At 33.3% G+C, this 21070-nt stretch overlaps 1 protein-coding gene, 1 non-coding gene and 1 pseudogene across 10 annotated transcripts; all 3 read right to left on the minus strand.

The window, feature by feature from the left end:
• Nucleotides 1-2051: 2051 nt before the first annotated feature.
• Nucleotides 2052-5708, minus strand: LOC108869743 (annotated as a pseudogene).
• Nucleotides 5709-7921: 2213 nt separating this feature from the next.
• On the minus strand, nucleotides 7922-20961 carry LOC103839202. Of its 9 annotated transcripts, none has more exons than XR_004451937.1 (4): nucleotides 20316-20951; nucleotides 16080-16124; nucleotides 8417-8573; nucleotides 8000-8230 (listed from the first exon to the last, which is right to left on the minus strand). XR_004451937.1 is itself a non-coding variant. In XM_009115698.3 (3 exons), the coding sequence occupies exons 1-3, from the start codon at nucleotides 20772-20774 to the stop codon at nucleotides 8144-8146; spliced, it is 585 nt and encodes a 194-aa protein (XP_009113946.1). In that variant the 5' UTR covers nucleotides 20775-20961; the 3' UTR covers nucleotides 7922-8143. The 9 variants fall into 9 exon arrangements, 5 of the variants coding, with proteins under 5 accessions (XP_009113946.1, XP_009113945.1, XP_009113944.1 ...); XR_004451936.1 differs by having other exon boundaries at nucleotides 16080-16130; nucleotides 20316-20924; XM_009115698.3 differs by lacking the exon at nucleotides 8417-8573 and having other exon boundaries at nucleotides 7922-8224; nucleotides 20316-20961.
• LOC117128820 lies at nucleotides 11585-11691 on the minus strand. The gene has a single exon (XR_004452211.1). It is a non-coding gene; the product is annotated as a small nucleolar RNA R71 (small nucleolar RNA).
• Nucleotides 20962-21070: the final 109 nt, after the last annotated feature.

Genomic DNA, 21070 nt, shown 5'->3' on the forward strand with positions numbered 1-21070 from the left:
CTTTGTGGAAATCATTATGTTGTTTGATTGTTGTATTTGATTCACATATTTACATAGTTATTTGTGATAGATAAATAACTATATTTTTATTATCAGTAAATAATATACATTTATTATATAATATAAAAAAAATAAAATTATTTACTTTTAAAGCAAACTTGTCTCATGTTGGAGACTCGGTTATAGATATATCATATTCGAATGAGACATTCTTATAGTTATCAATCTTCTTAACAGTCAAGAAACAAATCTGAATATCAAAACAATATCTCATACGATCTCTTTGTGGAATAACTGCTCTGAAGAAATTGAATTTATGCATCAAAAAGAACTGGAAATGGATGTGCAGATGTGTTATCTAAGTCAGCTTTACAAAATACTATTTATAGTTCATATATCATTTATGTTCATCCTATTTTTTTGTCCATCATTTCTTAAACATCTTGAAATAACTGATGCTAATTAATAATAAACTTTTGGCTAGAAAAAAAATCAAATTTATCTAATTATCGCTTAATTTGTCTAACTGATATATATATGTATTTCTCAATTTTTAAAAAAATAATGTATAATATTGTATTACATTGTTTAAAGAATATAAAATAAGACTACCTAACATAAATATATTTTTTAAATTTTCTTTATGGAAATTATTATGTTGTTTGATTGTTGTACTTGATTCACATATTTGCATAGATATTTGTGATAGATGAATAACTATATTTTTATTATGAGTAAATAATATATATTTATTATATAATATAAGAAAAATGAAATTTTTTGCTTCTTAAACAAAGTTGTCTCATGTTGGGGATTCGGTTATAGACATATAATATTCGAATGAGACATTTTTATATCAATCTTCTTAAAAGTCAAGAAACAAATCTGAATATCAAAACAATATCTCATATGATCTCTTTGTGGAATAACTACTCTGAAGAAATTAAATTTAGGCATCAAAAAGGACTGGAAATGATGTGCAGATGTGTTATCTAAGTCAGCTTTACAAAGTACTACTATTCATAGTTCATATATTATTTAAGTCCATCATTTCTTAAATATCTTGAAATAACTGATGCTAATTAATAATAAACTTTTGGTTGACAAAAAAAAATCAAATTTGTCTAATTATCTCTTAAATATTTTATTAATATTGTCTAAGAAGCTTTAATTGATATCATAGTTTAATTTTTATTAGTTTTTTTTTGTTAATTTTAGAGTTTTTTGTATTTAAGATTTTTTTTCCATATTAAGCTTATATTTCTTTCACATAATATATATATGTCATAAAAATTACCATCAAATCAGTTTTACTTATTTATTATTTTGTTTTTAATGAAAATACTTTTTTAAAATAATTTAATTTAAAATAAAATTATATATTAATTTGTTGTATTCTAACAATATTATTGATTTAATTAATTTGCTTTGATATGAATCGGAGAAAGCAAGCTTATGTTGTTATATTATATTTATTTGTGTATATGAAATCTATATATAATTCTAGTGCAATAAAGAAAGAACATTATTTTTTTGTAACTTCAAAAAGATATATTATTACAATTTGAAATGATTCAAAATTGAATAAAATGGTAATTAAATAAATCTAATTGTTTTTTTTACTTTGTTTAGTTGGATTCTCATGAAAAAAAAATCGATAGGTTAAACAAATGTTTCAAAATTTGTTGTGTTATTGTTTTGTCTATAATTACAAAATTTATTGAATTAATATATTTAATTATTGCACCCTTAAATAATATTTTATTAAGACATTAGAGAACTATGTTTTGAGTTGTTTTGTCAAAATTGTACAAAAATCTATGCTTTTTCATATTTGTCACGAAAATTTATATGTTAAACTTACTTTTACAAAATTCTTAACTTTGTCACGAAAACAAAAATTTATGTTTTTTCATATTTGTCAATGTTCTCACACTTTCAAAGAATACATTAGCTTAGTCACTTACTTATTTTTTTTTTACAAAACAAAGTATCGGAGTCTTGAAAGTTGAATCCATATTATTGTAAATGTACATAAGAGTTTGTGATTACATATTTAGTGATTCTTGTATATGTGTCCAATAAAGTTTCAATGGCTTAGTAGTATTTGTCCTATATTTATGTCATACTAACCCGGGTTCGATCCTTTGCTTTGTTTTTTTTCATTTTTTACGAAAAGATAAATGAGATGACGTAGCAACTTTGGACTCTCTGATTGGACGATTTTTTGTGCTTACGTGAACACTCTAAGAGGAGTTTATATCCCCTTTTAGTATAGTATATATATTGATATGGCTATAGCTTCTTAAAACAAACTATTAAACTACTATATATTAAATCAGTCATCTTTAAATCTGACTTCATATACGAAGACGATGATGGAAAAAATGTATTTTAATCAGATCTTTAGTAAGAACCTTAGAGCATCATCATCCCTTAACCTTTAAAAGATCTCTTAATTAATTTTTAATAGTTTTTAAAGTATAAAAGTGAGTTAAAAGACTTAGAAAAAGATTTGAACACTTTCATTACAACAACAGAAGAGAGTACAAGATCGATTACAAGCTTTTACAAGCTTCCGTGAGAAACAAGACTACACATGACCACAAGCTTCAGTACGACAGACAATAGGACCACAAGATTACAAGCTTCCGTGATCCTTCCACTCCCAATGCTCCTCTCTTTCACTCTTTTTCACCTGCAAGTAAGGACATGCAACAAGTCATGAGAACAAGCAACGCAATGCTCCTCATCAATAACAAAAACAGGAAACACACAAACATAAAAGAGAAGTCATGATGATATCGCTGAATACCACCTTGAGAACCACCAAAGTGAAGGAAAAGGACACACACAACAATAAAAGAGAAGTCATGATGATATTCACTTCAACAGGTAGTCCATTGGATACATACCTCTAAACGACATGAGCATTTGAAGATGGGAGATCCTGGTTTAGCCATGAAATCACCTTCTTGACCACCAATCACAAAAATCCGATCATCCACTACCACACACGCTCTACACTCACAAAAACAAACAGTCAAACCTCAGATAAAAATGGAGGATGATGCATGAAACTATTAAACAAACCTGTGAGGTCCTCCACGAGGGATTGGAATTTCACTTCTCCACTCTTTTTCCAGTGCTTTCCCGTCTTAAACAGCGATGCTCCAGTGTTCAAGTCCTGGTGTATGTCGATTCTCTTTGCTCCCACCCATCACGTGGAGTCTACCTCTCCATAGCTGAGTAGCTGGAGCATACCTAAAATGTATAAATAAACCTTGCCACTCAATTTCTTCTTAACCAGTTGAACATGATCATTACAAAGAATAGCAAATACCTAGGAACTGGTAAAGGAATGAAGTCACTCCACATATTCGTATCAGTGTCCAGCACAAATGTTTAGCAGTAGGGCCTCTGCATTGAGGACCATATTGACCAGTGACAATGTAGATGAACTGCTGGGAAATCAGCTAATTCCTACATCAACAAGGGCCAACGGTTCCGATCATACATCAACTAGTACAAAATTTAATTTTCATATGCGAACTTTCAAAATTTGGTCTTATCATACATTGACCTAATTTCCGTTAGTCAAACGTTGAGTTGTCGTTAACCAGTAGCAGAAAATCGGATAATTCCTACATCAACAGGGACCAATGGTCCAGATCATTACATAAACACTTCACCTGTGCATAAATTTAAATTCAATAAATGAACTTTCAAAATATGGTTTAAACATACACTAAAGCTTGACATGTGCGTCCGCACGGATATTTGTTGTTAATTTTTTTTATAAATTGTTTAATGACATTCCTAAATATATAAACTTTTGTTCATTGTTATGTTCCTACACATAAAAACCAAACCCACCCGGATCTGAAAAGATCCTATTCGAATGCCACCCGAACAAAGCATAATTTCAAAACAAAAAAAAATTCAATATCCGAAAGAACCAATCCATACCCAACCGTATACTTGATATCCATACCTTAATGAAGTAGTTAAGAAGTATAAAAAATGTAAGAAATATAATAAAACACTTAAATATAGGCAAGTTCTGTTTTACATTTCTATATGACATGCTGACAAATTATTTGAAAAAAATACAATTAATAAAGTAGTTAAGTTGAGTGAAAATAAGGAAAGAAAATATGTAATAAATATGTTGAAAATAATGTTAGTTTTATTTTGCACTTAAATTTAATAAAATAGATTCACCTAATTTCCACTAGTCAAATAATACCAAAAATAAATGGTTTGTCACGTGTTGATTAGGTAAAGTTTTTATTGTATTATGTAATAATTAAACCATAGTACGTAGTAATTGACAGAGAGAAAATAGAATGTTTAGCTTATCGAAGACATTCTCTTTTTTCTTTGTTCAATTTTGTCTTCTTTTTTTTTCTCGGTGTTTTTTGTTGTCGAAAAAGTTGAAGAAAAAAATAAAAGAGAGAAGCTAACTAATGAATTACACGAGAAATAAATCGTTTGACCTACATGATTTATTTTTCTCATTCAATTACCACGTAATACAGTTTAATTACCATATTATACAAAAAAACTAACTTAATAAAAACGTGACATAAAGTTTAGCTTTGATATTATTTGACTAGTGGAAATTAAGTAAATGTTAAGTTTTAGCCTATGTTAAAACCAGATTTCAAAAGTTCATGTAGTGAAGTTAAATTTTGTATTAGTTGATGTATGTTTTTGCACATGTGAATTGTTCATGTATTGATCTGTACCATTGGTCCTTGTTGATGTAGGAATTAGCCGATTTTCTATTACTGGTTAACGACAACTCAACGTTTGACTAACGGAAATTATGTCAATGTATAATAAAACCAAATTTTGAAAGTTCATGTATGCAAATTAAATTTTGTACTAGTTGATGTATGTTTTCGCACAGGTAACATGTTTATGTACTGATCGGGACCGTTGACCCTTGTTGATGTAGGAATTGGCCGATTTCCCATGAACCGCCCATCAGTTACCATCCCTAAATGAGAATGTGCCATCTCTTTAGGCATATCAAATCTCCCTCCCCATTTATTATCCACAAAATTGTATACATCAACATGAGAACGCACCTGAGTAACAAAAGCAACTCATTATCATTGGTCTGCTATTAGTAACCAAAGGATCTAAAGTCTCTCTCCGGTAGAAAAGACAGGCTTTACATACAAGATTAATGTTGCCGTAACCAGAAAAGACATAGAGAAGATTCATAATCTGAATAGCAGCTCCATCAAGACGAGGGACGGGTGCAGCTGCCATCTTCTCCCATTGTAGTTGAGGAGCATCCAAATCTTGAAACGTTGCAGAAAGCTTCCTTTCCTCAGCTTTATCCTCCTCCTTCTGCTTAGTATCTTTCTCCTAATAGAAACACGCAGCAAGAAAGTGTTATCTTCTCTTTACTATGAGATCTAATTGTATAAGAGACCAAAGAGAACACTCACATTGGATTCAGGAGGGAGTTGTCCGATGATGGTGGTAAATGAGGAAGGTAGATAAGTACCGGCAGGGGAGAAGCGATGAGAAGAAGCCCAAAGGAAGTCGGCAACAAGTCCCACTGCTAAAAGCGCGAGGCATGACACTAACACAAGCCTCCCACAGTTCTGTTTCCCCGCTTGTCTCGCCATCTCTCTCTGTCTGTCTCTAATTTGGCATCTCCCTAAAGGTCTTCACGAACTTCAACCAAAGGTTAAACCTTTAGATTCAGGCGAACACACACATATCTTGAAAGATGTATAGGTGACAGATCTTGATCTCCGAGAGAACGCAGAGAGCAAAGCCACAAACTTTATCACAATGCACAATAAAAAAAAACTTTGAACAGAAAAGAGTTCTACTTTACCATTCTTAGTAATCAAAAACTGTTTCTGTGAAGGCAAGTATGGCTTTCTATTGCTTGGATCACCAGCTTCCCTGATTGCAAAAAAAAAAAAACGATTTTGATACATAGATCATACCCAAACCCCATGTCACCTAAAACCCTAGAACTTGATAAAGCTCACAGCTTTACATGATTGGTGAAATCTAACAAGTGGGTATTGAAATTGGAACTAGCCATGACCAGGTAGGGTACTTGGAGACGAGATTATCATCGGCGAGAATGAACTCGCTGACACTGAGAACTCCCTTCTCCTTGAAATCTGAGACCGTTCGAGGACCAGTCATCCTCTCCACTGCACCTTTGAATGCTCCATGAATCTTCTGCGAAAGCACCATCCCCACGATCCAACTGCATTCCGAAACTCTCCATCGCCATCATTGTCGACCTTTCGTTCTCTTCTTTCCCTTCTCATTAGAGCACAAGTCAATCGCCTTCTGCCAAGTGTCCTCTAAGGGACGTTCCTTCTAGTCCCAAATTAGGAGACGTCTCTTCCTTTAATTGTCTTTTTTCTTGTTCTTTTTAATCACAATTTGTGTTAAGAGATCTCCTAAGATATAGGGATAATGATGCTCTTAAAAAAAATCTGTTGAAAGAGAAGCTGACTGAAAACTCTAAACGTTGTCGAAGAAAAGCAAAAGAGAGATTTCTTTATTTACCCTCTTTGGTTATCGGCGAGCCTCGTCGGAGTCGTGAGAAGGTCGCTACTATCTATATCTAGGTGGGATGTGCAGAGCTAAGGCAATCGAGGCATTGGGAGGTCTGTGTAGTGATATGGTTTTACTGTTGCAGTATGGCTGCATGGGAGATCTCACTGGATTCGTCTCTGATTCTGGTGGTGCTCGATGCAGTTTATACCGGCTCTGATGTGGGTTAGTACTTCTTCCATCGACTCTGGTGAGGTGGTTTCGGTGATTCATTGATGTCTCTCGAGCTTGTCTCTGTTTCTTTATTCCTTTGTTGGTGTGTAGATTGTTCTCTATGCTTATGCTTAGTTTTAGTTGTTGAATGGTCTTCATCTTAGTCTAAGTCCAAAGCTTTTCGATATGAGTTTGGCTCTGCTTCAAAGTGTTTGGCTTCCAGCGAATCTTGGTTCTGTCTGAGGCTTCACAGTGGAGGTGATTCGAGGGAGGTAGTGGATTCAGGTCAAGGTGTTTGGTTGTCGTTAAGATCTGTGTTAAGGCTTTCAGTCTGTTTTTAAAGGAGATTAAGATTTCTAAGGTGTCTTGAATTTGGTTTGGTCTTGCGACTTGGTTTGAAGTGACACGGTTCAGGTATGCGGTTTGAGTTTCTTTGCTGTGAACTTTGTGCTTGCTTGTCTTTTTTGAGGCTTCTGAGTTATTGTTTCGTATTTCCTGTGTGGTTGAATTGTGATTTCAGTGGGTGAAGCATCAATGTTGAGAAGTTGTGTGGTCCCTTGGTCTGCAATCTACGGGTTTTCTGGATTATTTAGTAAGGGGCTAGGGAGCATGTGCTCAATTGCGGCTGGTCTTTGAGTAGTCGATGGCCAAATCTTTCTCTTTTGTCGGCTGCTCGGGTTGTCATCTCTTGGCTTCTTTTTTGAAGGAGCGGGGGTAAGTCTGTTTGTTTGCTTGTTCCATGGTGGAACAGTGTTACGAAATTGGCTTTTAACCCCAATAATTCAATCATGCGTCGCTTTCTCGTTCAATCTTGTTTCCAATATCGATGTGCTTTTCCTCTCATGAAGTTTTGTTTTCCTAGCATGCCTTTGGATATCTTATCACTTCTTAGTCATTGTTAGTTTTAGGGGTTTGTTGTTATGACCAACTTTAGTCTCCGGGTGGTACATATTATCTCGCTGGCTCTTGGTTCCAGAAGTGTGATGCCTTGCCAGCTTTTTGTGTAAAACGTTGTTTGATCTAATATTAATCTATCAGATGAAAAAAACCTTTAATTAAAAAAAAACGCCACACAACTTAAAAGGACATGACGTGATGTCCTAAACATGATGTAAAAAGTAAAAACATGAGGTATAATTAGATCTTTAGTAAATGCCCTAAATTAGAATTCAACTGACTTCCGTAATTTTTCAACGTATTAACAGATTTCAACAAATTTAACCATATTTACAAAATAGACTACTGAAAACTTACATTTTTGAACATATTTAATATCAAGGTTGTAGTATTACTCTCTTATCTTGTAGTCTGCCATTTAAACTTATAGTGCGTTTATTGGCTAAATATTTAAGAACAAAAACAACAATGAGATAGAACATGATTTTTACATAATAGTGCAAAAGCCAGCAAAAGATCCCACAGCAAATGCAGCTTCCATTGCTGACAACGCGGTGCACCATCCCATCTGAAACTACACTTCCACAATCTCATTATAGATATTCAAATCTTTCATCATATAATACAATTATTGATTCAATATTTATATTCTATATTTCTATTTAGTCAACCCCATATTCAGCACTTTTCTCTCTACTTTTTCAATGTAAAATAATAAAATATTCTTATAAATATAATAATTAGAAGAAAAAGACCATACCAAACCAAAAATCATCAAACCAAACTTTACTCTAAACCAAACTAATTGAACTGGTATCCTTTGTACGATCCAAAAAGTACAACAGTCTCCGCTAGTAAATTTTATTGTCATCCTCGATACAGAAACATGCGTTGCGTTACAATCATCTGAGGAGATTCTGCAGTGACGGGTTATAAGGGTAAATAAAGAAATCATCATTAATGATGATAAATCAATTCAACTCACAGATCAAACAGATGATAATTTAATTCGAGAATATGGCATGTCTCTTATTAGCAAAATATTGAATCTGAAAAACAAAATGTTAAGAAACTTATTGGATTTATGGATAAGATCACTGCAAATGATCTGAGAAACAGTAGGTTTTTATTTTATTTCGACAATGACAATGACTTGTGATACAGTGAAATCAAGGTTCAATATAAAAATCCAATAACTCGATTCAAGGTCTGTTACAACAAAGAATCGATCATACCACGCCAAGAGCTTCTAAGTAGAAACCTTGGTTTAAAAAAGCGTGCTAAGGCGTCGCTAAGGCGTGAGGCGACCTTTGTTTGGGGGTTCACCGCCTCGGAGTCGTGAAGCAAGGCGAATTCAAGAAAGCGTCGCTTCAACCTCGCCTCGAGCCGCTTTGGACGCCTCACGCTTCGTTGCTTAGGCGACTAAAACTTATTTTACATTTAAAAAAAAGGAATTATGATTGAGATCATATTTACTTTCTATTTATGGTTCCAAAACATCAATGTACGTGAATTGGCTAATTGATTTCTTTACTTTTTTGAAAAAAATAAAAATTTCACGACTCTTGCACTGTCCAAGTCTCTCTTTCTCCTTGCACTTCTCCTTCTACAAACCTTTTGGTTCTTGTTTCTGCTCTGTTTCAAATCTCTCTACTCTTTTCTTCTCACCATGTCTACTTCAACTAAACAAATGGATCCAGCAAGAAAATATGCAACTGCTGATGCTAAGAAATTAGGTTGCTGGATATGTAACTTTTGTGGTAAAACCATGAATGGTGGAGTTTTAAGGGTTAAACATCATCTGGTTGGAGGCTTCTGATATCTTGCATATTTACATTGTTTTATCCATTCATCCATGAACATTTTCATCATATAGATTAGGATTTAGCCATGTCTAGGTTGCATTTTGCATTCATTGTCCTTATTAGGTGTTGGAGTGTGCCATGGAGTGATTTGAGATGTTTGGGAGCATTGTGATCCAAAAAGAGGTGAAAGATGAGCATGGATGGAGCCTTTAGAGAAATCTCCTGTTGCTAAGATTTTGTGGAGACACAGAAAATTGAGTTAGCTTTCTAATGGAAGTGGTTTCAAGTCATTTGGAGATGTAATGAAGGAGTTATGATCAATTTACTAGAGGCATATCCATCATGGTCGAGCATCGCAGAGTGACCTCTCAGAGCGACCTACCGAGGTCGCTCCCAGCCAGAGCGACTAGCTCAAGTCACTCCCAGCCAGAGCGACCAGCCAGAGCGACCAGCTCAAGTCACTCGCGTTTTGACGCGCCGAGACACGAAAAAACGCGTCGGGAGTGACCTCCTGGAGCGATTATGCTAGGTCACTCCGGGTGTTTTGCTTGGACGATTTTTTATGTTATTTCAGGGACCTTTTAGTCATTTGTTTTGATGTTTTAATACTTTATAAGCCAGAAGAGGCAGATTATCATTTATCTTGGAGAAATACACAAAAACTCTCTTGAGAAGTTCATCTCTTGGATTTTGATTGTTATGTTCTTGTGTTGATTTCTTATCTATTTCTCTACATGATTAATCTGAAATCCAATATGGGTTTAAGAGGAATCATGGAGATTAGTGAGTAATCACCTTTTGAATTCATGGGTTAGGGAGATTAAGGGTGATTAGGTTAGTTCTAGGATGTTTTAGTGTAGATCATTCTTGTTCCTTGCTAGTAGAGTATTCATAATGCATCTTCTGAGTTGGCCACTCAAAAGTTGATCAATAGACATTTTCCACCCAAAAGGTGTTTGATGAAATGCCTGAGACAACTATCCTAGGCTTTTAGTATACTTTGCCAAAGACATTTGTTGTTAAAGATGCTAAGATAGCTAATAGACTTGTTAGTAATGATTGCTTTCATATTATTCAACCAAAGACATTTGATGTTTGAGATATGTTAGCAAATGAGCATTCATCTAGACATAGAGCTTGCTTAGAATTGTGTCTAGGCTTAAGGTTGATAGTTTGATTGATCATTTGCCATCCTTAGTTCGATACTTGATCACCCAAGGTCTAATCCCTATGCCCATGAGTTCTCTTTTCCCTTAGTCAAGAAAGTATCATTCTGTTATTGCTTTCTAGTCTTAGTAGTAGTTTAAAACCCATCTAAATCATTGGTTGCACTTAGATTAAGTGAGTACTTGCATTCTCAGTGCTTTGATATCCCTCAGAACTGGTTCGACAATCTTTTATACTACAACATTTGTCTTAGGAGTCTTGAAAACTCCTAACACCAAATTGGCGCCGTTGCCAAATTCTGAGTAGATTTCAACATTGAGATTTAGTCACTTACTTGAGACTAAGTCATTTTTATTTTCTTTTGTTACTGATTCTTCTTCACCTCTCTTTAATCTACAGGTGTATGAACTTGAGGAGCAAGGGTCCATCAAACCTAGTTCCGAGCATTAGAGAGAGAGTGTGCTAGAAAGAGAAGAGAAGAAGAGCAACAAGCTCACTTGCAGAGATTGGACACTGATATGGCAGACATACCTCAAAATGATGCGGGCGTCAATGGAGCTAACAACTTTCCACAAAACCAACAGCGAGCAGCTCGACCCATTGGCACTTACGACCGCCCCAACATTCATGGTCATAGATTGGGAATCCGAGCACCCGCTGTGGCAGCCAACAACTTTGAGATCAAATCAGGACTCCTCAACGTGATCGAGAACAACAAGTATCATGGCTTGGCTCTAGAGGATCCATTTGATCACTTGGACAGATTCGACAGCTACTGTGGGTTGTCAAAAACCAATGGTGTGTCCGAAGATGCCTTAAAGCTCAAGCTATTCCCTTTTTCTTTGGGGGATAAGGCACGTCAGTGGGAGAAGTCTCTACCCAGCGACTCTATCACCACTTGGGATGACTGCAAGAAAGCATTCTTGGAGAAGTTCTTCTCTACTTCAAGAACTGCTAAGCTGAGAAATGAGATCTCCAGCTTTCAACAAAAGAACTTGGAAGGCTTCAGTGAAGCCTGGGAGAGATTCAAGGGCTACCAAGCTCAATGCCCACACCATGGCTTCTCTAAGGAGAGCTTGCTGAGCACATTATACCGTGGTGCTCTTCCTAAGTACAGAGTCAGACTGGATACAGCTAGCAATGGGTTCTTCTTAGGGAGAACTGAGGAGGATGCAGAAGAGCTGGTTGACAACATGGTAAAGAGTGATGCAGTCTACAGTGGAGACCACGACAGAGGCAGTAGAACAGATGATAAGCAGACGAGGAAAGAGATCAAAGCTTTGGAAGACAAGATCGATCTACTCATTGATGAAAAAGCCACCCAAGAGCAGCTGAAGTTTGTTGGTAACTCCAAGCAGGAAGATCCACTTGCTGTCAATGAGGTTGAGGGTTTGGAAGGTCAAGAGGAGTTGTGTTTCATTAACAACAATGGTAGCTGGTACAAAAAGGAGCCCAACTTTCAGTACAACAACTACCAACAGAAATCCTATCCCAACAACCAACAGAGTGGTTATCCGCCTAGAAATAACCAGCAAGGCGGCTATCAGCCTCAGCAAAACCCCTCGTCTGGTTCCTCTGCTCCTCAAGAGAGCAGCACTGATACCTTACTGAAGCAAATCTTGGAGTCTCAGACTAGAAGTGAGAAGCATGTTGGTTATGAGTTGAAGAACCTTCATTCCAAGATTAATGGGAGCTACAATGAGCTCAACAACAAATTCTCACACCTTGCTTCTACAGTCAAGAATTTAGAGAATCAGTTTGCTTCCATGAATACTCACCAGAATCGCCAGCAAGGATCTCTACCTGGAAAATCTGACCAAAATCCCAAGGAGGCCAAAGCTATCACCCTTAGGAGTGGTAAGCAGTTACCTCCTAGAACCCTCACCAAGGATGCTGAGAAACTAGGTGAGGAGGTGGCCATCAACATAGATGATGAAGTGGTGATTGTTGATGAGAAGATCAATGACGAGATCTTGGAGAAGATAGTGGAAGCCAAAGGTAAAGGAAAGGTTGGAGAAGAGAAGAAGACAGTAAAGGATGGCGAAATTGTTACTCCAGCAAGTGAAAGTTTTTTTGTTCCTCCTCCCTATGAATCCAAACTTCCATTCCCTGGTAGATTCAAGAAGCAGCTGCTAGAGAAGTACAAAACTCTGTTTGAGAAGCAAATGAGTGAAGCTCAGGTTGCAATGCCCATCATCGATGCTTTCATGTTGATTCCTCAATACAACAATTTCCTGAAAGATGTTGTAGCTGCAAAGAAGAAGGAGATGGAAGGCATGATGATTCTTACCCATGAGTGCAATGCCATCATCCAGAGGCTTGATGTTCCAGAGAAATTAGAGGATCCAGGAAGCTTCACACTACCTTGTGCTCTTGGACCTATGGTATTTGAGAAAAGTCTCTGCGATTTGGGAGCTAGTGTCAGCTTGATGCCTTTGTCTGTTGCAAAGAAGCTTGGATTCACTCAGTACAAGAAGTGTAGACTCTCTCTGGTGTTAGCTGATCGTTCAGTGAAGTACCCTGTGGGCATCTTAGAGGACCTCCCTGTGAAGATTGGAAGGTATGAGATACCTACAGATTTTGTGGTGCTTGAGATGGGTGAGGAGGCTCAAGATCCATTGATTCTAGGAAGACCATTCTTAGCTACAGCAGGAGCTATTGTTAATGTGAAGGAAGGCACGATTGATCTCTATTTGGGTAAAGAGAACATCCTCCACTTTGACATCAAGAGGAAAATGAGGAAACCAACTGTGTTCGGGCAAGCCTTCTACATTGAAAAGATGGACACTCCTGCTGATGAGCACCTTGAAGAGTTACCACCTGAGGACGACGAGGAGGGATCATCTCCTTCTACTAGAAACAGCTCAAAAACGATGATACGATGATCACTCTCACTCACAGAAAAATTGAGAAAAGTTCACTTAATATCTGGATAATCCACAAATGATTTCTCCTTCTCTCGTTTATTCTCCCACCGTTCCTCATCGTAACAAACTCTAACGAATTCTTCAACAACTTCACTCTCAATCGACACGTGTCCCTCTTCGTACTTCTTTTATTAACTTACACGTGTATCCCTCATTTCCTATATCAACTTACAATTTGTACTTGCGCTTTGACCTTTTCATTACAACTTTTGTATGTTTGTTCTTGTCCGCTGAGAGTCGATTGTCGATGAATACTATCCTTGGGCTATTCCTTTTTGGATTCAGTTAACGGGAATCCTACTACATCTGTGGACTGAGCTCAATCTACACAGCATTGAACTTAGATTGGTTCATGTGGTCGATGTTACTGAGGAGAGAATTCAGATCGATATGGATAGCCGCAAACCCTTAAAATTTCAAGAAAGATCAGCTCTATGGAAGGGAATGAGATTACTATCCAAATTAAGGATGATCGACTCTTCAAATATTGCTCCTATTGTGGAATCATCTCACATGAGGTGTCATCCTGCGAGAAAAAGGTAGCTGATCTTTATGTTGAGAGTCAGAAAATGAACGTGTTTTCCAGAGTAGATATTAGTCCTAAGCCAGCTCAAAAGAATGAGTCATTACTCAGAGATGATACAAAGAACGACCATGATTTCGCAAACAGTTGAAGGACCCGGCTGTTGGACAAAAAGGTGGACGATGGAGGCTATCTTTATGCCCGGTCTGACCATCACTCTCGGCTTCATAGGAGTTTTTGCTCATCACATGAGAATCGTCGTTCTACAGTTATCTCACAAGTACGAGACAACGGTTCCTACAAACCATACTCTAATGGCCTCAAGGAAGATCGTAGGTTGTTTTGGAGAACACAATATGAGTCTAGGAGTGGCAGTCAGTACTAGAATTAAAAGATAAACTATGCAGTTCTACTGGCGGCTGAGACACAAAATGCGCTTTCTTCGTCTCCAGCTTTGAAAAGAAGATCACTAGTGCTATTGTAGAGTTTTTTCAACCTCTGCAAGTCAATGCTGAAAACATTATCTTTCGATATGCATCCACTGCTTTAGCACAAAATGAAGTGACCAGATCATCTTATCTTAAGGAAGACGAAAAGATGTGTACTCAGCCTTTGGATGCTCTGGTTAATGGTGCTCTCCAGTTTAGGGTCAAGTAGGTTTGGGAGAAGATGATGAACATATGGAGGAAGTTTTACTTAGTGATGAGGATATGTTGATGATGGAGGAAGACAATCTGTTAGGTGATGATTTGGAAGAATTTTAATATCACATTCCACCAGAGATCAATTAGTGATGAAAGCATGTTGATGTATTGGCGCCAAGCTTAGTCGATGCATCTCTGATCACTCCCCATGAATCTCTGGTCTTTTCTAGTAGTGTTTGATAGTAGGCCCATGAAACTAACTAAGAGTGTGTCAATGGCTCGGACACCAGCAGGAAATCAAAGAACAGAGAACCTTTGTTGAGGCTCTCCAAGGACTCATGTGAATTACTCATCATCAGTTGGTGGGGATTATACTAATAGTAAGCAATATGGAAAGGGTACTTACAGCTCGAGGAAACTGAAGTCTAGTTTCAATCTCAAAAGAAATGTTAGATGGTTTTTAAAAATAGAGAAATTCACTAGGATAACACTAAAAAGTTTTTTTAATCACAAATATAGTTTTTAAAAGTAAAAATGAGCAAAATATTTCATTGAAGAGGTAAATATACACTTATATTCCTAGGGTTAACTAATCTAAATTTAGTGTTTAGATTTGATTTTAAATTCAGAAAGGAGAGATTAAAACATAGAGTTATAGGGTAGTTGGCACGATGGTTATCAAAAGGAATAAATAAAATTATGATAAAGTCTATTGCATTTTCCGACTTATGAGATTTCAAAATTTCAAAATAGTTTACCAGCCTTAAACACAAAACACGACTACAAATTCATTAGCTAAAAAATCAAAAGTTTTTATGAAAATCTTTTTTTGTTTTATTTTTCTATTCTGATATAACTTCTCAAATTACATGTTGTTTGAGTAATAAAATAGCTTTTCGATATTAAAAATTAAATTGAATGAAAAACACAAAATTCTACTTCGGTGTAACGAACCAAAATAGATAGTCCGGACTTTGTTAGAAAGCAATGAATCTATCAATATATATATATCAACAATACACTAACTAGTATAAACATTAAAAGAAATTATCAAATAATGATTTCAGTTGGATTTAATTGGGTATATTCAACATATGTTATTATAATCAATAAATCAAAACAAAATGATCATTTTATGTCTTCCTTAGTAATATTTATTAGTTAATAATAAGTTACCAAATCAGTTTTAAATATACATATTATTTTCTGTAACTCCCTTTATTTATTAAAAATATAAAATCAAAATGGATACCTTTCCACTACGAATAAAGTACTTGGAAAGCGACAATAAGAAACGGAATACCTGCCGTTACATAGAGAAACAAATATTGTGTAATTGTGTGTAAAAAAAGCTTACCATCCCAGGATGTTGTTCGGGCATGTTTTGGTCGCCAGGCGGCTCCTGCAACTTTAGAGGAGACCATACCATTATTTGGTTGTTTTATTAACCCTTGTATAGTTTATGCGATTTGGATAATTTTTGTTTTTCCAGTGTTTTAACAGATATTGACTGCTACTGTTTTACAACGAATAAAATGGACCTGACTTAACACATATTGACCACTTCTATTTTATTTTCAGAATCAACATTTTCATTTTATTTAATTATATAATAAAAATAAATTTTAAACTCTTAAATATTACTAAATATTTCAATGATAAATTATTATCCAATAAATAAATTATATATACTATACTATAATTGAATTAATAATATTATTAGATGGTAATCTAATGTCGTAAACATATTAAAAATAAGCTGAATAATAATATTAAGAACTAAAGTGCTTTTAGAAATTTTATATATCTTGTAACAGTTAGCTTGATTATCATAATAGATCAAAATAGATTTTGAACCGAACTTTGAAAATACTTCATTAATTTTTGGTTTACAAAAAAAATTGTTTAGTAAAAATTATAAATTTTTTAAATAATTTATGAATTCTAAAAAAATATAAATTTATAAAAATATATATATTTTATTAAAATTTATGTTCATCATTTATTTTAATTATTTTTAATTGGACAAATTTTGGGTCTTGGAAAGACTACTGACATATATTGTTTATGTGGTTAAATGACTTTATTGAACTCAAAAGGGTATTTGGTTTTAAGAAGTTTTCTAATTTTTTTGGTTTTGTTTAGTTGTTTAAGATTAAATTTGGTTTTCAAATTACATGGAGATTCTCAATCATGAGTACGATTTGTGGTTTTCACATGATTTTTTTATTTATTTCCATTTTAATATTTTCTAAAATTTATCTTGAAGTTCAAAATTTCTCATGTTTATATATTTTAGTATTTCTTTTATGAGAGAGTTTGGTTGTGGTTTTCGGGAGTTATATTGGAATTTCTATGTCAACTAGTTCGATTTATGGATTATATAAGGACCAGGTGTAGTTTGATCTTTTTTCATGAAGTTTCTACGTAAAGGAGTCTGCTATGAAGTTATCCGAAAAAAAAAGGAGTCTGCTATGAAGTTATCCAAAAAAAAAAGGAGTCTGCTATGAAAATTCTTTCTTTTCTTTCTTTGAGTGAAGGCTTATATGAAAATTTATTTAAAAAAAAAAACAAAAGTATCTATTGTGTAGTTAAATATTTTGCGGTTTGTATTCCATATTTATCCTATAGGGAATTATTTTAGTTATTTAGTAACAAGATATATATCTTGCAGATATAAATTTCAATATCTCTATAATCGGTAAAACACTAAACACGAAGTACCAATATATATAATATTTATAAGATACTAATAATCTGGATAATCTTGATCACTCGTACAAAATGTTAAATTTTCTTGGGGAAATTACATGTTTACCACTTTTATGGTACTACTTTTCATTCTTACCATTACTAAGAAGACATTTTCAAAAATACTTTCTTCATTAAGTGGCAAAAGACTTTTATGTCCTTGTTATTTATATATATAATAAATTATTATTTAAATAAAAAAATAAAATAAAAAATATAAATTAAAAAGAAATTAAAAAAAAAGGAAAAGTAATTTTTTTTTATGTTTTCGAAATATACTTTTTCAAATTCGAATTTTTTTATAATTTTTTTTTTGAAATTATTTTTTTCAAATTTATTTTTTTTATTTTCAAACTTCTTTTTGAAAAACGAAAAATTATGTTTGAAACTATTTTTGAAAATTTTAATATATTTTTAAGTATTTATTTATATATTTATTAGAATCCTAAATTTCACATTCCAAAAACCCTACCCCACCCCTCAACTCTAAACCCTAAGTCTAGATTAGTTAACTCTAAGGGTATAATTGTCTTTTACCTTTCATTAAAAATGAGGGTAAAAATGGTTAGTGTAAACATGAAAAGTAATACTATGAATGTGCTATTTGTGGCAATTTCCCAATTTTCTAACAGCAAAAAACGACATTATGTCTTCAATCGATCAAAGGATTTTAATTTATGCTAAGTCTTAATTAAAACCAATTACAGTATAAAATATATAAACTAATATTTGATAAATTAATAAACACTATCAATTAAAAAATTTCCTTAGTTATGAGTTGGATCTAGGGCTGTTCAATATGGTAAAACCGAACCGTACCAAACCGAACCGAACCGAAATAGACAATATGGTTTGGTTTTGGTATATACCATATAAACCGAATGGATATAATTTTATAAAAACCGTAGGATTTGGATATGGTTTGGTATATAACCGATTAAACCGAATAAACCGAACAAAACCGATTAAAAGTAGAAACATATAAATATGTATCTATTTTATAACAATACATGAAAATCTATTTGTTACATAAGTTAAATTTGTGTTAATAACTATTACCATAATTTTATAGTAATAAAAAACTTTAATTTGTAAAACGTTTGAACTATAACTAAATAACAATACATCGCAATTCATACATTTTATTTTCTAAGTCTTTTTTGATCTTTTTTATTTATTTTAGTCTTCACTAAATTAATATGAAGATTATAAATTTGATAGACAATAATTAATGGAAAATTTTCAATTGAAAAAGTATAACTTTAATGAACACTAATTTGGAAGAGTGGAAAAACTTTTCTTTCATGTTTCTATTTTGTTTCATATTTTTATTTTCAAAATTTTAAGCTTTGATTTTAGTTATAGATTTGATTATTTTATTTGATGGTAGAGGCATTTTTATTTTTTTTGTTTATTTATTTGAACATGTAATATATTTTAAATAAATGACTGTATTGACAATATGACTCTAAAATTCATATAATATAATCTCAAACAAAATAATTATGTTTTTTGGTATAAAACCGAATAAACCGAAAACCGACAGTATATAAACCGAACCGAACCGAAGTAAATATGGATTTAGAAAGGTAGTTATATTTTACTAACCGAAATACCGAAAACCGAAAAAAACCGAACCGAAACCGAACCGATATCCGGATTGAACACCCCTAACTTGGATCTATCTATACTATTGTTTACGAAGTTATTTTTTATATTCGAGTTTTTATGTTAAAAGTTAAATTGGCTAATGTCATTATTATTTTTAATGAATTTTTATTTTAAAATATTATATAATTAAAAAAAAATTTATAATAATCTTAGATTTAAAAATTAAGATAATTTTGTATATTTTTATGTTTAAATAATATTTTTAGATTGTAAAAGTTAAAAAATTAAGAAGTGAATAATTTATAATTAAATATCAATCAATAAAAATTTGTATAATGATAATTTTTATAATATTTAAAATATGTAATTATTTTTAAAATTTCAAAATAATAATAAGCATACATATTTTAATTAAATTTTTTTGTCATATATAAATAATTAATGGTTGATTTAAAATGTTTAAAATACAAATAATTATTTATCATGCTCTTTTTTTTAATTAATAAAATATAAAATAAAAATATTCCTATAAAGAATTATGCGAGCATGTGCGAAAAACACCTAATATAAAATATAACACAATCAATAAGATAATAAAATAATGATTCTTTGAAAAACTTTATGTAAATATATAGTCATAAGGTAAGCATAAATTAATAATTCATGTATATAAGGTTGTGAAAATATAAACAATAATTTTATAGGTTTTAATGAATTTTATCTTTAACATATTTTGATGTTATTTTGTCATATTATATTTAAAATGTATCGACATTTACTGTAAATTTTTTTATTCACCACATAGTCGAACTATACCAACATAAGTTTTGTATTCATAAAATTTAATGTGGGAATTTTAACTTTATCCCAAATTTGAAATCATTTTCCAAATTTACATTTAAATGTTATTCATTTTATAAGTACATTAAGTTTATTATGAAAAACAAAGTTAACCCTCCTAAATCATTAGAAATACTTAAGAATTATATATAAAAGTTTATAAACTCAACCTTATCCTTTAAAAACTAAACCATAAACAATAATCATTAAATACTAAACTCAAATGTTAAAGTATTTTTGATTGACTGTACTTTTGAAAAGTGATATCAAACTTAGTGTATTTTAATTAATAAAATATTATAGTTCTATTAATATTAGTTTATAGAGTTTTTGGTGTTTTAAAAAAAAAATTACTTTAATAGATAGAAAACAATTCATAAAGTAAACGTACCATAGGAGGGTGGCTACGCTTAGATCGTAATAAAACAAAACTATCCAGGAAGACACGATGCGGATGATTATAATTCCGCCGCATATAACAGTTGACGCAGAGATCAAACGTGTCGCCAACACATTGCGATTCAAAGCACGTTACACACGTAAAGTACAAACCAATGAGAGGCTGGAGGCACGTGCGGCAGCCAATGGTCCGCGTCCGAGCCACATAGTAAAGCGTCAAGACCTCCCAGAAGTCAAGCTGGCCGTCTCTATTCCGGTCGAGCTCCTGAAACATCTCGCTATGGACCCAAGCGAAACCGGTGGTTCTACACAAGAAGTCGGTATACTCTCGAAAGCTGACACGGCCATTACCGTCACCGTCCATTGAACAGAAAAACTGCCATGCCAAAGTCTGTTGATCCGTGGAGCCGTTGTTGTAATAAGCAATTGCCGCTTCATGAAGCTCTTGCATTGTTGATAAGGTTGTTGAAAAAGATAAAATGAATGAAGAATCTCTTGTGGATGTTATGAAGAGGAGACTTTTGCTTAGGCCGATCGTCAACGTCTTTAACAAAATAAGAAAAAAATGTCCTTTATTATGCTAAACACGTCCACATTGAAGTCCAATAAACCAACTGTAAGCTTTTATTTAAGCCCAATAAACAAAATCCAATCATTGGGTGTGCGATTTGTCTAATTCTAGAGTTAGTTGTAGAATTCATTAGATTTGAGTGAGATGTATTTCACTTCCTCACTAAGACCATGCGC

Source organism: Brassica rapa, chromosome A09 (genome assembly GCF_000309985.2).
Source record: "Brassica rapa cultivar Chiifu-401-42 chromosome A09, CAAS_Brap_v3.01, whole genome shotgun sequence".
Taxonomy (NCBI): Eukaryota; Viridiplantae; Streptophyta; class Magnoliopsida; order Brassicales; family Brassicaceae; genus Brassica; species Brassica rapa.

Excerpts from the sequence above, each read along its gene's own strand:
- LOC103839202 (XM_009115695.3), bottom strand. The coding sequence starts at position 20,774 with ATGCAAGAGCTTCATGAAGCGGCAATTGCTTATTACAACAACGGCTCC. Across the intron at positions 16,131-20,315 it reads AGCGTAGCCACCCTCCTATG|TTGCAGGAGCCGCCTGGCGA; the intron begins GTACGTTTACTT and ends TCTCCTCTAAAG. Across the intron at positions 8,231-16,079 it reads CCGAACAACATCCTGGGATG|TTTCAGATGGGATGGTGCAC; the intron begins GTAAGCTTTTTT and ends GTGGAAGTGTAG.